The following is a 14516-nucleotide window of genomic DNA, read 5'->3' as shown; positions in this document are numbered from 1 at the left end:
ATCTGATGTACACCTTATCTGCAACATTTTGTAGTTTTGCTTATTTCTTCTTGCTTGGGAAATCATCCCCTTTAATGAAAGCTACTTTTACTCCCTTACAGCAACCGATTTTACTTTAAGGCAGTGGCTGCTACGGCCCGTCTGGAGCGGCCCCCACAAGGATGTTGGCTGCAGAGCGGGAGGCACCATGGGGGCTGGACATTCAGCAGAGCTGCCGGGAGCTGCGAACAGGCAGGAGGCTAGCCACCTATCAGCTTGGCAGGGTAGGAGCCAGTGCTCCCAGGAACAGCTGCAGCCGCCCAACCGCACTCTCAGGGGCCCAGGAAGTCCCCTGCCCCTACAGGCTTAGAAGTGCCTTCTCCCGCTCCCTGGCCTCTCCCGACTCCCGGCATCCACTCCAGGGTGGGGCAAAGTTGTGGCTAAGCTGAGGCACTGTCTCAACCCAGCCGGGTGTGCATGCACTAAGAGCGGTGATGACATGCCAGCCCCCTGCCACTTCGGCCCCCTCTAGACTTTGGGCACAAGCCCAGGAGGGAGGTCCAGCCAGGGGGCTGAGGGTAGTAGCTTGGCATGGGCCTGTGGGCTCCCCGCAGCCTCTAGAGCCAGGGTGCTGTGGAGGTCATGTTGGTGGCAGCAAGAGGTTGAAAGTTTCCTGGGCAGGAAAGGGTGGGTCCCCGGCGGAACCCCTCCTTCAAGCTAGGACTGGCCTGAAGCCTGGGGGCCAGGCTGCCAGTTCTGGATGAAGTCCACCAACAGGAGTATGAAGTTCATATCATGATGACCAATCGGCCAATTGGATGGTGCTTTTTCCAGGCCTGCCCACGGCCACCCATCAACCAATCAACATGCACTTCCTCCATTCTGAGCACATAAAAACCTGCAGACTTACCAGACACCCTTATCAGGATGACCTGCCTGCAGATAGGAGCTACCCACTCCAGTCTCCTCTCTGTTGAGGGCTGCACTGGGTGTGGTGGTGCGACCCGTAGTCCCAGCTACTTGGAAAGCTGAGGTCGGAGGACTGCTTGAGCCTGGAAGGCGGAAGTTGCAGTGAGCTGAGATTGCATCACTGCACTCCAGCCTGGATGACAGTGAGACCCTGTCTCAAAAAAAAAAAAAAAAAAAAAGACAGAAACTGAAAAACATTTTGTCCAATCACAATTTAAAAAAGTAACAAAATAAAATGGAATCTGAAAAATAGTGTTCAGATAAGAAGGCAGACCTTTAGAATCCAATTTTTAAAATGTAAAATTAAATTGGTACTTTGGACTTGGCACAGTGGCTTACACATGTAATCCCAGCACTTTGAGAAGCAGAGGTGGGAGAATCCCTTGAGCCCAGGAGTTCAAGACCAGCCTGGGCAACATAGCAAGACCCCCATCTCTACAAAATATAAAAATAAAAATTTAGCCAGGCATGACGGCACACTCCTGTGGTCCCAGCTCCTTGGGAAGCTGAAGTGGGAGGATCACTTCAGCCTGGGAAATTGAGACTGCAGTGAGCTATGATCACGCCACTGTACACCAGCCTGGGAAACAGAGCAAGATCCTGTCTCAAAATAAATAAAAAAATTAATAAATTAAAATTAAAAAATAAATTGGTACTTTGAAAAAAGTTACTTACAAATGAATACAGAAATTATTCAAAAACCACATAAAAATATAGAAATCTCTTAAGTACTTATAGTAATGAAGTCCTTGAGTTAAACTTTAACATCACTGCAGCTAGGCATTATTTGGGGAGGAAAGTGCTATTTAAAGTACCATTCTTTTCTCCCTTGGTTTAGTTCTCTTCAGTTCTAATGCCTACTATACAAAAACTATTTTTTCAGTGTGGTGGTGATTGTTAAATTCTAGGTATTCCAAAAGAAGTGAAAATCATTCTCTTGAAGACCATATTCAGTCCTTTGGAGGAAGGAATATGCAATATTTAACCTTATACCCAGAGACAGGTTCTTTACTGTTCACTTGACCTGTACTAAGATTCTATAACAAACTTGAAATACAATGACAATGGCAGAAAGGTTAATGAGTCTCTTTCTCTCTCTCTACTTCCTTTCACAATCCCCTAGCACCCTCCCTCCATTAGCAGTCCCTAACACCAGATATTGAAAAACAAAAATAAAGCCCAAACCAAACAGACACAAAAGCGCTTTACTGAAGCTTCAGGGAAAAATTCTACTGTCCTTGATGGGCTGAAAGCAGCAGCCATGTGTACCAAGACATGGATATCTTTTGCTCTTACCTCATCAGCTATATAGGGAAAAGATAAAGGAATTGGGGAAAATTTGGGTGGGAGGATAAAAATGGATTAGGATCTGAAGTTATGACCCAGAATGAAGCTCCCCATGAGATAAAATGTTATATACACAGAACTCATTGGAGAAATGCCTGATTTTGGGACTGGGGCAGGAAATACACAAAATGAGCCTAGAGCACCATGTAGTGCCAGAAAGCAAGGAAGTGCTCAAAAAAACCCCCACAATGTTGGGGGTATGTCAAAGGTACACAAGAGTCAACTGAAAGAGATCCCAATGGCCAAAGATAAAACAGCTTGAACAACAAAATAAATGTGGTAGTGGATTATAATCCAAAGCATAAAATTAATATCCATGAAACCAAACTAATATAAATAAGTAATAAATGGGAGTAAAAGGACAAATCTCGGCCGGGTGCGGTGGCTCACGCCTGTAATCCTAGCACTTTGGGAGGCCGAGGCGGGCGGATCATGAGGTCAGGAGAACAAGACCATCCTGGCTAACACGGTGAAACCCCGTCTCTACTAAAAATTCAAAAAATTAGCCGGGCGCGGTGGCGGGCGCCTGTAGTCCCAGCTACTCAGGAGGCTGAGGCGGGAGAATGGCGTGAACCCGGGAGGCAGAGCTTGCAGTGAGCCAAGATCGTGCCACTGCACTCCAGTCTGGGCGACACAGCGAGACTCCGTCTCAAAAAAAAAAAAAAGAAGGACAAATCTCCCATACAGAAGACTTCCAAATAATCTGACAGATTACTCTACATTTAAGGAGTAGAGAGCATAACTCTCTACTCCTTAAATGTGGGCTGCACAAAGTGACTTTCTTTCAAAAAGTGCAGTATGCAAATAAAATAAAGTTTACAGTTAAGAAAACTCACAAATACTACCGCATCAGATTAGATCAACATCAATTGCAACAAACATGTTTATAGTATGTATACTTCATATGATGTGATGAAACTGGCACGTCATTTTCTTTTTTTTTTTTTTGAGATGAAGTTTTACTCTCGTCGCCCAGGCTGGATGGAGCGCAATAACATGATCTCGGCTCACTGCAACCTCTGCCTCCCAGGATCAAGCAATTCTCCTGCCTCAGCCTCCCAAGTAGCTGGGATTATAGGTGCCTGCTACCATGCCCAGCTAATTTTTGTATTTTTAGTAGAGACGGGTTTTGCCATGTTGACCAGGCTGGTCTCAAACTCCAGACCTCAAGTTATCTACCCACCTTGGCCTCCCAAAGTGCCGGGATTACAGGCATGAGCCACTGCACCCAGCCTGGCACTTCACCTTTCTGATTGATCTTCCTTCCAAAAACCTAAAACCCCAGTACAATCATGAGAAAAACACCTAAGAAATTCCAGTAGAGACTATCCCACAAAATACCTAACCAGTAAGCCTCAAACCTGTCAATCATCAAAAATAAAGCAAGTCTGAAAAACTGTCACAGCCACAAGCAGCCAAAAGAGACACGAAAACTAAATGTAATGTGGTACCTGGTTGGGATCTTGGAACAGAAAAAGGACATCAGCTAAAAAGTATGGGACTCTGAATAAAATATGACTTGGGTTAATAATAATGGATCAATATTGGTTTATTATTTTTTTTCCAGTAGGGTCTCACTCTGTCACCCAGGCTGTAGTGCAGTGGTATGATCGTAATTCACTGTAACCTTTAACTCCTGGGCTCAACTGATCCTACCACCTCAGCCTCACAAGAAACAAAGACTACTGGCATGTGCCACCACAAGTGACTAATTTTTTAAGTTTTCTGTAGAAATGGGGTCTCACTATATTGTCTTGATATGGTTTGGATCTGTGTCCCTCAGCAAATCTCACTTTCAATTGTAATCCCCAATGTGGGAGGTGGGGCCTGGTGGGAGGTGATTGGGTCATGGTGGCAATTTCTCATGAGTGGTTTAGCACCATCCCCTTGGTGCTATTCCTGTGATAGTGAGTTCTTGCAAGATCTGGTTTTCTGGGGGTATGCAGCACCTCCCTGTCTCTGTCTTCCTCCCGCTCTGGCCATGTGAAGTGGTGGCTCCCACTCTGTCTTCTGCCATGATTGTAAGTTTTGCAAGGTCTCTCCAGACACTGAGCAGATGCCAGCATCATGCTTCCTGTACAGCCTATGGAATCGTGAGCCAATTAAACCTCTTTTCTTTATAAGCTAACAGTACTTACTTCGTTTTGTTGTTGTTGAGACAGAGTCTTGCTCTGTCACCCAGTCTACAGTGCAGTGGTGTGATCTGGGTTCACTGTAGCCTCCACCTCCTGGGTTCAAGGTATTCTCCTGCCTCAGCCTCCCGAGTAGCTGGGACTACAGGTGTGCACCATCACACCCAGCTAATTTTTGTATTTTTTAGTAAAGGTGGGGTTTCGCCATATTGACCAGGCTGGTCTTGAACTCCTGGCCTCAAGTGATGTGCCCACCTTGGCCTCCCAAAGTGCCAGGATTACAAGCGTGAGCCACCACGCTTGGCAACAGTACTTATTTTATCTCCAATAGCATGGAAATGATATTCCAAGGACATAAGACAGTGCAAATGGAATTCCACAAAATAATACTCTTTCCCTTACACTGTGGATTAAGGGAATACTTAGCATTTCAAAAAGTGTTTTCTAACACTGCTTTTAGGAGACTGTGCTTTCAAATTTCTTATTATCAGTGGAATTCAAATTACAGCTGAAAACAGATAATGTGTTGGTCGCAGGCCCATATGCATTCACCAATCAATTCCTTGGCTATTCTCTGTTCTGTTAGAAGAGCTAAGTCCTACAGGCTCTTGTGTCAGCTGGTCCTAGGAGAGTCAGACCAATGGGATGCAATGGTGAAAGACTGGACAGTGAAAACAAGGAAGAAACCACAGTATTACCGCCCCTTCCTCTCCATCTTTAGCAACTGCTCCAGCAGCAGCAGTGGCTCCAGCTCCCCCTAAACAGACATCCGTGGTTCCAATGTAGAGTGGTTTTGAAAAACACCATCTCCTCCCTTTGGCCCTATAGCTCTAGGAGTGCTAGTGGTTCCTTGCTGTTCCCAGTCTCTGGATTGCTTCACCATCCTAGTTTCATTTCTCAACAACTCCACTAGCTATGAAGCCAATTCCTTGAATTACATTTCCCTTGTTTTATATTATTTAAGTTATATGTTTTCCTAGTTAGACCTTGACATAATTTAAGAAGTTGAAGGGAAAAGAGAAACAAAGATAATATTCTGAATAAGAGCACAGAGGCAACAAAGCAGAGTACCTCTGGGATTCATCTACTTCTCAAATGTGTGACTTTGCACAAATTATTTCAGTGCTTTAAGCCTCAATTTATTCATCTACAAGTAGAGGGTTATAATATTAGTAGTATCTATACCTCCTAGGATTATTATATAGACTAAATGAGTTCATGCATTTAAAACATTAGCATAAAGCCTGGCACAAAACATTTCAGCTATCATCACTCTTATTGCTGCCATCATCTCCTCCTCTACACTCCCAGAGTACTGCCCACTGTAACGCATTTTCAACTGGGCTTGTCCTCTTCTACAGGATCTCCGCTGCTGAGGAGTTCCCAGTCTAGGAGTCTAGGTTTAGTTTCTACCCTTCTTAAACACTGCTCTGGGCTTGATTCTCCTGAAGGCCTCCACTGATCACACAACTCCTACAAAATTAACTGCCTATAAATTTAGTCCACATTCCTTAACCCGCCATTTGGAGCTATCTACAGTTGTTAACCCAACCTACCTTTCCCTATTTTTCTTCCTTGATGTAACCCACATTTTAGAAAAACTTGTTTCTCTCTTTCTGGTTTCTTTCGAAAAATCAAACATCTGGTAATAATGGTTTATTCCAATGATCTGCCTCCTTTAGAAAAGCAAGTGCTCTCTCATTTTGCTATAATCATCACTCATATAATGCAACACCATTTAACCCAGTCATCCCCTCATTCATTTGTGCTACCTGACTGCCCCCTTTAAGCATCTGAATTTGCTACCTCTGCCTAAGATTTTGTTATCTTTTTAACTTAGCTCACATTCTTCCCTTTTCTCAATGTTCTACTCATTCAACTCACTTTTCAGTTTTCTCTGATTTCCCAAATAAGAAACAATGGCTCATTCCTACGAAATCAAGCATTTTATCCATATATTTCTCTTATGACACCTATGCCTTAGTCTTTCATTCCCTTACCCTTGAAAAGACATTTACTAAGTATCTGCAACCTACCCCGTGCTGTGCTTGGCCCTAGAAGTCATTCTCAAAAGTGAATCAGACAGGATCTCCACTGCTGGGGAGTTCCCAGTCTCAGAGTCTAGGTTTAGTTTCTGGTCAAGTCCCTTGAGGAAAAAATGCATATTTGATTCATCTTTGTATCCACTATAGCACTTAGACTCAGAACCTTACCTAATAATGTACGACTCCATAAATAAAGTGTTAAATGGATGAATAAATAAATGAACAAAAATATGATAGCACTTAGAGAGACTGTCTTTAATTGGGTATTTAAATTTGCTCCAAATTTGCCTCCTAGAGCAACTGTTTTCATAAATAGTTTTATTGGAACATGGCCACATTTATTTATTGTCTATGTGTTCAGTCTACAACAGTGTAGTTGCAGCTAGATGTGCAGGTTTGTTACACAGGTAAATGTGTGCCAGATGCTATACGGTCTGCAGAGCCTGAAATGTTTACTATCTAACCCTTTACAAATTAAGTTTGCTATCCTCTGCCCTTGAGGGTGGCAATCTTGGTTTATTTATATCCTCCCTATACCCACTTAGTTTATAGCTTCCATATATTTGGTGTTACCCAAAAATCTATTAAAATGAATTTAATTGACAAATTTTAAAAACAGAACCTATTTCTAAGTTGGAGACTGCCTGTGTTATTGCAGATATTAATAAGCAATGATCAAAACTTGAAAAAGCACATCAGAAGTCAGAGTATTATACGTACTCTGATTATACACATATTTATTAGGTACTTACATTTTAGGCCTCTCCTGACTATTACAAAAGTCAAAGAGACATAGTCTCATTTATCTTATTCTTTTTTTAATTCCTGAAGGCTGTCCGTTCATCATTCTATAACATTTCCCTAATCTACTTATCTCCAAGCTAGTTGGTTTCATTCATTTGTTAATTTAATGATTCAACAAAAATTTATGAGGCAGAGCAACCATGTGCCTGGTACTATGTTGGGAACTGAGAGAATGAGTATTCTTAAAACTTCATCCCCATCTATAAAGAATATCTAATTTTAGTTAAAAAGGCATATTTCAAAGAGAAGAAACATTATTTAAATAATGCCAGCAAATCAACAAATGGGCTGTGTCAGGTATCTGTTACCACTACCTGGTTTCAAATATCCACTAAAAAACCAAAATAACAACAGCAACAATTAAAAAAACAGAAAAATTACTATAAATGTTCCACTACCATGAATCAAAAAACTTCTGAAAACTGGGAAAAAAGATCACTCCATCATAGCTGCTACAGCTGGGGAAAAAAAAAAAAAGGCACCAAAATTGTTTACAAATTCCCTATGGCATTTTATTCTCCCTAAACAACATAGGCAGTAAATAACTTTTTAGATAAATATAAGTTGCCTGAAAGTGTTATAAAATGCTAAAACTTCTATTTTGAGACTGAACATTTCAGTCCAAGAAAAACAAGAGTTGTACCAGAGGGAAATGAAGAAGAAAAAAAGTATTCTTCCTCCTCACAAGAGGGGTGGTAGTTGTGATGGAGAGAGGAAAGACGGAGACTATTCACTCATTCAACAAATACTTATTTAACTTTTACCATACAAATATATAAACATTTATTTGGCATGTGCCAGGACTTATGCTAAGTTCTGGAGAAAAAGCAGTGAGCAAGACAGACAGGACTTATGCTAAGTTCTGGGGAAAAAACAGTGAGCAAGACAGACACAGACTCTTGCTCTCCCTTAGAGGCTAACATATAAGAGGACCCTGCAAGGAAAAAATACAGGTGTCAATGATATTAAAATCAAATATCCATGTTTATTTATTAAGTTGCTCAATAATAATAGAAGTTAATAGCTATTTCATAGACAAATAATTAAATGGCTATCATGTGCCAATTACAATGCCAATCACAAATACAGATACAAGTGTTTTCCCTGAGGACTTCACACCATAGGTGCTTATACAAATATAAATAATTTTGATGTATCTTAATAAACTATAATAAAAACTTGTGCAACTTCATGAGGAAACACACAGTATAAAACAATTTTCTCCTACTAGGCAAAGGGAACTGGGGTCAGGGAAGGCTTCACACTGGATGTGTCTTTTAAAAAAAAATGAATAGGAGTTAGCCAGGAAAAGAATTTCAGAAGAGAAAGCTCTAGTAAAGTCACAGAACCATAAAATTTCATGAAGGAAACTTAATGTAACTATAGTACAGGGTACAGTGCAATGTAGGGGATGGGAAATGTGGCTGGATACATCATTTAAGGATCAGTACATGAAGAGTCCTGTGTAAGATCCTAAGAAAGGTTTAGATCATGTTAAACTCATAAAAAGGGATGGTGTCATTAACAAGTCTGTATTGTAGAAAAATAACTGATGGCAGTGTGAAGTTTAGAAAGGATACAATACCAGAAGCAAAGAGACTTGTTTTTAAAGGCGATCACTACAGGCCAGAGGAGAAACAATAAAGACTAAGAAAATAACAAGGGAAGGAATACCATGAAAAAAATTACAGAGATGAGGCTAAGTGACTGATGAACTGAATGGTGGAGGTAAAGGAGAAAGTGGACGTGATGGCACTAGTCAAGAAAGGGGGAAAGAAGAGGAGAATCATCATGTTCAGGGAAGACTATAATGAGCTACATTTTAAATAGGCTGAATTTTCTATTTTTGTGTATGGTACTCACTGGTAGACATCTGGAAATTCTTACTCCACTCACTGAAAGAAAAGTTCTTCTCATTTCTTCCCATTCAAGAATAACATTCATTCATTCAACAATTTCTTTTTGGAATGTTTACCACACATCAGGCACCATTATAAATGCTAGAAATACATACCAGAGAACAAATAAAGTCCTTGTCCATGAAACTTAACATTCTAGCCTCCTATTACGGTGTAAAAACCAGCGGGGAAGAATCAGTTAGGCCGGGTGTGGTGGCTCACCCCTGAAATCCCAGCACTTTGGGAGGCCGAGGAGGGTGGATCACTTGAGGTCAGGAGTTTGAGACCAGCCTGGCTGACATGGGGAAACCCCATCTCTACTGAAAATATAAAAATTAGCTGGGCATGGTGGCAGGCGCCTGTGGTCCCAGCTACTTGGGAGGCTGAGGCAGGAGACTCAGGTGAACCTGTGAGGCAGAGGCTGCAGTGAGCCGAGATCCCGCCATTGCACTCCAGCCTGGGCAACACAGCAAGACTCCACCTCAAAAAAAAAAAAAAAAAGTTAAAAATATGAGTATACAGTACATAATCCATGTGATTACCAATGTAAGCTTCAAAGTATTGTTAAAACATGTTTTAAATCATGTTATCATTGCAAAATAGTAAAAGTACTGTCTTATTTTTGGAAATGAATAAATGCCTGAAAATTAGTTTGACAGGTTTTAGTTTTCACATATCAGGACTGTTTATAATGAAACATATGTGTCTAGTTTTTTTTACATGTTACACTATCCTAATAATAACAAGAGTTGTGGGGGTGGGAGGAGGGAGAGCATCAGGAAGAATAGCTAATGCATGCTGGGCTTAACACCTAGGTGATGAGACAATCTGTGCAGCAAACCACCACGGCACACATTTACCTGTGTAACAAACCTGCACATCTAGCACACGTACCCCAGAACTTAAAATAAAAATTGAAGAAAAATAAAAATAGGAGTTACAATTTTCAGGAAAGTAATGGAAACTAAATGACTACTGTTTCATACAAACTGAGTTTTGTTCAAACTGCTTTAAAATTTGATAATAATCTCTTAAAGTTTCTTTTCTACTTTTCCATGAGAAACAGCTTTGCTAGTGCAAAGTTTGATTATGACTTCTATTAAACCATTAATTGTAAAATGCTAACTTTATTCAAGATGCTACATATTTTGCCTATTTTTAAAAATTATTTTAATCTCCTAAGCAGGCTAATGAACATTAGTTCTTAGTTTCAAAAGAGAAGCTTACCTAAGAAAAAGTTATTTAACAAATATGACAAGATATATTTATTTCTTTTTGATTTTTCTTTTAGAAAGACAGGGGTCTCACTATGTTGCCCACCCTGGGTCTCGAACCCCTGGGCTCAAGTAATCCTCCCACCTGACCTTCCAAATTGCTAGAATTACAGGCATGAGCCACCGTGTCCAGCCCAACAAGATATATTTCATAAACCTTAAAATGAATTACACTTTTAAAATACAGTGTGAAAGGTTTTTTCTTTAACTCATTGACAAACATTATTTTCTATTTTCCATAAGATTTCCAAATATGCCCTACACCTAGGCCATTTTTTTTTTCTTTCCTAATATTTACCTTTTGTCAGCTTCTCATTGCTTTCAGTACTTCCAAGTTCCCTAAAGTTATTATCAACAATCTTCTGCCTCATTATTGGTCATTGCCTGGACCAACAACTCCCAAAAGAAGCAGAACAACCCCTTAGGGACATTCTGAAAGTACATGAGGCCCTGTTTGGTTGCATAATAATTTGAATAGAAGGGAGGGTATTTGGTGGATGGGGGACTATTGATAGTAGAAGTCCTAAAATATATGAGACAAGCCTGTATAACAAAGAACTGTTTGCATCCCTCAATTTTAAAAGATTAAGTAGGTGAAAAGTTTAAGATAATCTTAGTCCAGAACTTCATTATATATAAATATATCATTATTACACTGTTTTAGTACAGACTGAATCTTCCATAAGTGCAAGTGCCATGTAAATTGAGGGAGATTCCACTGTTATGTTCAAGTTTTTACCAGAAATTGTTCACCATTTAGGAGAAATAAGTTTGTAGAGAACAATGGTCCTTCTGCTATTTGAAAAGCCAATATAATACATTTGATAAACAATTTGCATTGGTAGCTGTCACATACACAGTGATTCTACAAATTGGTGCAATATGCCAGCAACTAATAATTACTTCATTATGTTTTCTAATGTAGTAATGTTTAAGTATTTACATATTTAAATTGTAGACATGTTAACACGTTATTTTCTTTTTTCTGAGACAAAGTCTCGCTCTGTCGCCCAGGCTGGAGTGCAGTGGCGTGATCTCCGTTCACTGCAACCTCTGACCCCTGGGTTCAAGCAATTCTTCTGCCTCAGCCTCCCTACTAGCTGGAATTACAGACTTGTGCTACCACACCCAGCTAATTTTTGTATTTTTAGTAGAGACAGGGTTTTGCCCTGTTGGCCAGGCTGGTCTCGAACCCCTGACTCAAGTGATCCGCCCACCTCAGCCTCCCAAATTGCTGGGATTATAGGAGCGAGACACCGCTCGCAGCCTGTAGACATGTTATTGTCTAATAAAATATTTCACCTTTATGTCTCAATTAAAGCATTATATTGATTATTAAAAGTTATGTTTACAGGTAGATTTTATTGTCTATGAATCTGACTTCAGGATTTCTGGATATTACAGGACACAGACAGTTTGGGAATCACTGGCCTACACTTTAGCCTTCAAGTACCTGGACTACTAAAGATGCTTCCTATGTGGTACTCTGGATTCTGTAAACTCTCTCCTCTTCCAAGTAAAAATACCTACACATGTAAAAGTCACCAATATTAGTTCTATCTTCCAATTACCACAGCTCCCAACTACCTTGAAAGCCTGATACTCGGATTTTTACAACTCTCCACAAAAGAATTACTTCTGCCTAATCTTGTTCAGCTATATCATACACTGAATACTATATCCAGAAATCCTTATTTCTAAGGAGTCAGCAAGTCATAAGGGAAAAAGTATAGCATTTGGAATCGTAGATCTGCCACTTACCAGGGATGATCCTGGACCAGTTACTTAAAACTTTCTAAATCTCTATTGCCTCATTTTTTTTTCTTTGTTGGAGACAGGGTCTAGCTCTGTCTCTCAGGCTGGAGTGCAGTGGCGAAATCATAGCTCACTATAACCTCAAACTCCTGGGCTCAAGTGATTCTCCAGACCCAGCCTCCCAAGCAGCTAGGACTACAGGCTCACACCACCACGCCCAGCTAATTTTTTTTTTTTTTTTTTTTTTTTTTTTAGCAGAGATGGAGTCTCCTATGTTGCCCAGGCTGGCCTCCAAACTCATGGCCTCAAGTGATCCTCCTGCCTGGGCTTCCTAAAGCGCTGGGATTACAAGCCTAAACCACCACTTGGGCAATATTTCATATTGAATGTCGAAAATTACCGTGCAACTGTGCATGTATCAGGTTAAAGAAAATACATTGTTAAAATCAAACCCACCTGTTTCTCTTCACTTGTTTAACATGGCTACAAAAAACTTAAAAATACACCGGACGCGGTGGCTCACGCCTGTAATCCCAGCACTTTGGGAGGCCGAGGCGGGCGGATCACGAGGTCAGGAGATGGAGACCATCCTGGCTAACACGGTGAAACCCCGTCTCTACTAAAAATACAAAAAATTAGTCGGGAGTGGTGGCAGGCGCCTGTAGTCCCAGCTACTTGGGAGGCTGAGGCAGGAGAATGGCGTGAACCCGGGAGGCGGAGCTTGCAGTGAGCTGAGATCGCGCCACTGCACTCCAGCCTGGGCGACAGAGCGAGACTCTGTCCCAAAAAAAAAAAAAAGTAATTAACATACTGTTTAAGGATAAGTTTACTTTCTATTTAGATTCCGTCTCAAAAAAAAAAAAAAGAAAAAAAACGTAAAAATACGTATGTGGCTCACAATATGTTTCTGTTGAACAGTTTTCTGTTAGACCCTTCCTTTTTCCAGCTCTACAGTTCATCCTGAATACACCACTTGGAGTTTCCAACTGGGCCCTGTTTCTGTGCCGGAGACTTTGGAGACAGTACTCCTGGTACCCGAAACACTTTTTCCCCTTCTCCTTGCTGAATGGACTGTTTTTATTCATTCAGATCTTAATTTTTAACTACAGCTTTCTCCAAGAAGCGTCCCTGATCCCACCACGTCCCCTGCAAGACCGTATTAGGGCCTCCTATGAGATAGGAAAATCCACGTACAGCACTTATTTTACTATATTTGCAATTGCCTGTTTTCTCGTTTGTGTCCCAGACAAGACTGGAAGCTCCTTGAGGAGACAGATCCTCAGAACTGCTCCATCTTCCACGCCCAGGCGTCAAAGCCCAGCACAAAGCGGTCTCTCCACTGAACAAGTGAGCGCTAGGGCACAGACTGTGAGCGAATGCGGGGGAGTACAAAGGTTCAAGGGTGAGGAGGTAGAGGGGGCTGAAGCAGAAACTACAAGGGAGCCAGAGAGGGGTGGGGGCCGCTGGCAGGACTCACCAGTCCCTGCTGGTCGACTTCGGCGTCGGGCCGTTTGCCCGAGGGCTGCAAGTACTCAGCGTAGCGCAAACTCTCGCCAACTGGAGCGATGACACCACGGGCAGCCATGGCAATGCGGCCCGGAGGCCCAAGGCGTCGCGGCAGTGACTACGAGGCGGCCGTAGGGACAAACTAGTTAGCGCGGTTTCTTCTCGCAGATCCAGTGGACTCTGCGCTCGTTGTGCTATTAAAGGCGAGGGTCCCGGAAGATACCTTTCTCACCCGAGCTGGGTAACGTGTCCCGTGCAAGCCCGGGGTCACACTCCGAAAAGAGCCAAGGGCACTGGGACGTTCTTGAATCACACTCGCAGGCGCAAAGCCAAGGCGGACCCTCAGGGAGCTTTATATACTTGGGCCTGGCCCCTCCCCAGGCCGCCCTAAGGGACTGGGCTTAAGCCCTGCGAACTGATGTTGGTGGAATCAGATGACTGCCCAGTAAGCTCGGAGTCTAGCTGTAGTGCCTGAGGGTGGGCTTTGCCTGAGCTTTCCTGACCCCCTTCCGGGCAGCCTTTCTTCCCATCCTCGACTTCTGTTCGCACTTCTGTTTAATGCCACAGTTCTCCCACCCCGGGAGAGAAATTAAAGAGGCAATTTGCTTACTCCACCCCCAAGTAAATGGCTGTATTTAAGGTGAAATTACACAGAAGAAAGTTGTGGCCGGGTGCGGTGGCTCACGCTGTAATCCCAGCACTTTGGGAGACCGAGGCGGGTGGATCACACCAACTTGGCCGACATGGTGAAACCTCGTCTCTACTAAAAATACAAAGATTAGCTGGGTGTGGTGGTGCGTCCCTGTA

At 42.0% G+C, this 14516-nt stretch overlaps 1 protein-coding gene across 2 annotated transcripts in view; it reads right to left on the bottom strand.

Moving 5' to 3' along the window:
• The window catches only part of DNAJC15 (DnaJ heat shock protein family (Hsp40) member C15), an 88670-nt gene extending 74387 nt beyond the window's left edge, over positions 1–14283 (bottom strand). Inside the window, exon 1 of one of the 2 annotated variants that reach the window (XM_004054439.5) lies at positions 13681–14283. In XM_004054439.5, coding sequence (XP_004054487.2) covers positions 13681–13788 — 108 coding nt within the window. In that variant the 5' untranslated portion in view covers positions 13789–14283. Of the gene's footprint in view, positions 1–9290; positions 9656–13680 lie in introns of those variants that run through there. The other variant, XM_063697307.1, reaches the window with a different exon arrangement.
• Between the last annotated feature and the right edge of the window lie 233 nt (positions 14284–14516).

Source organism: Gorilla gorilla, chromosome 14, assembly GCF_029281585.2.
Source record: "Gorilla gorilla gorilla isolate KB3781 chromosome 14, NHGRI_mGorGor1-v2.1_pri, whole genome shotgun sequence".
Classification (NCBI taxonomy): Eukaryota; Metazoa; Chordata; class Mammalia; order Primates; family Hominidae; genus Gorilla; species Gorilla gorilla.
This window is presented reverse-complemented; position numbering and strand designations above follow the sequence as displayed.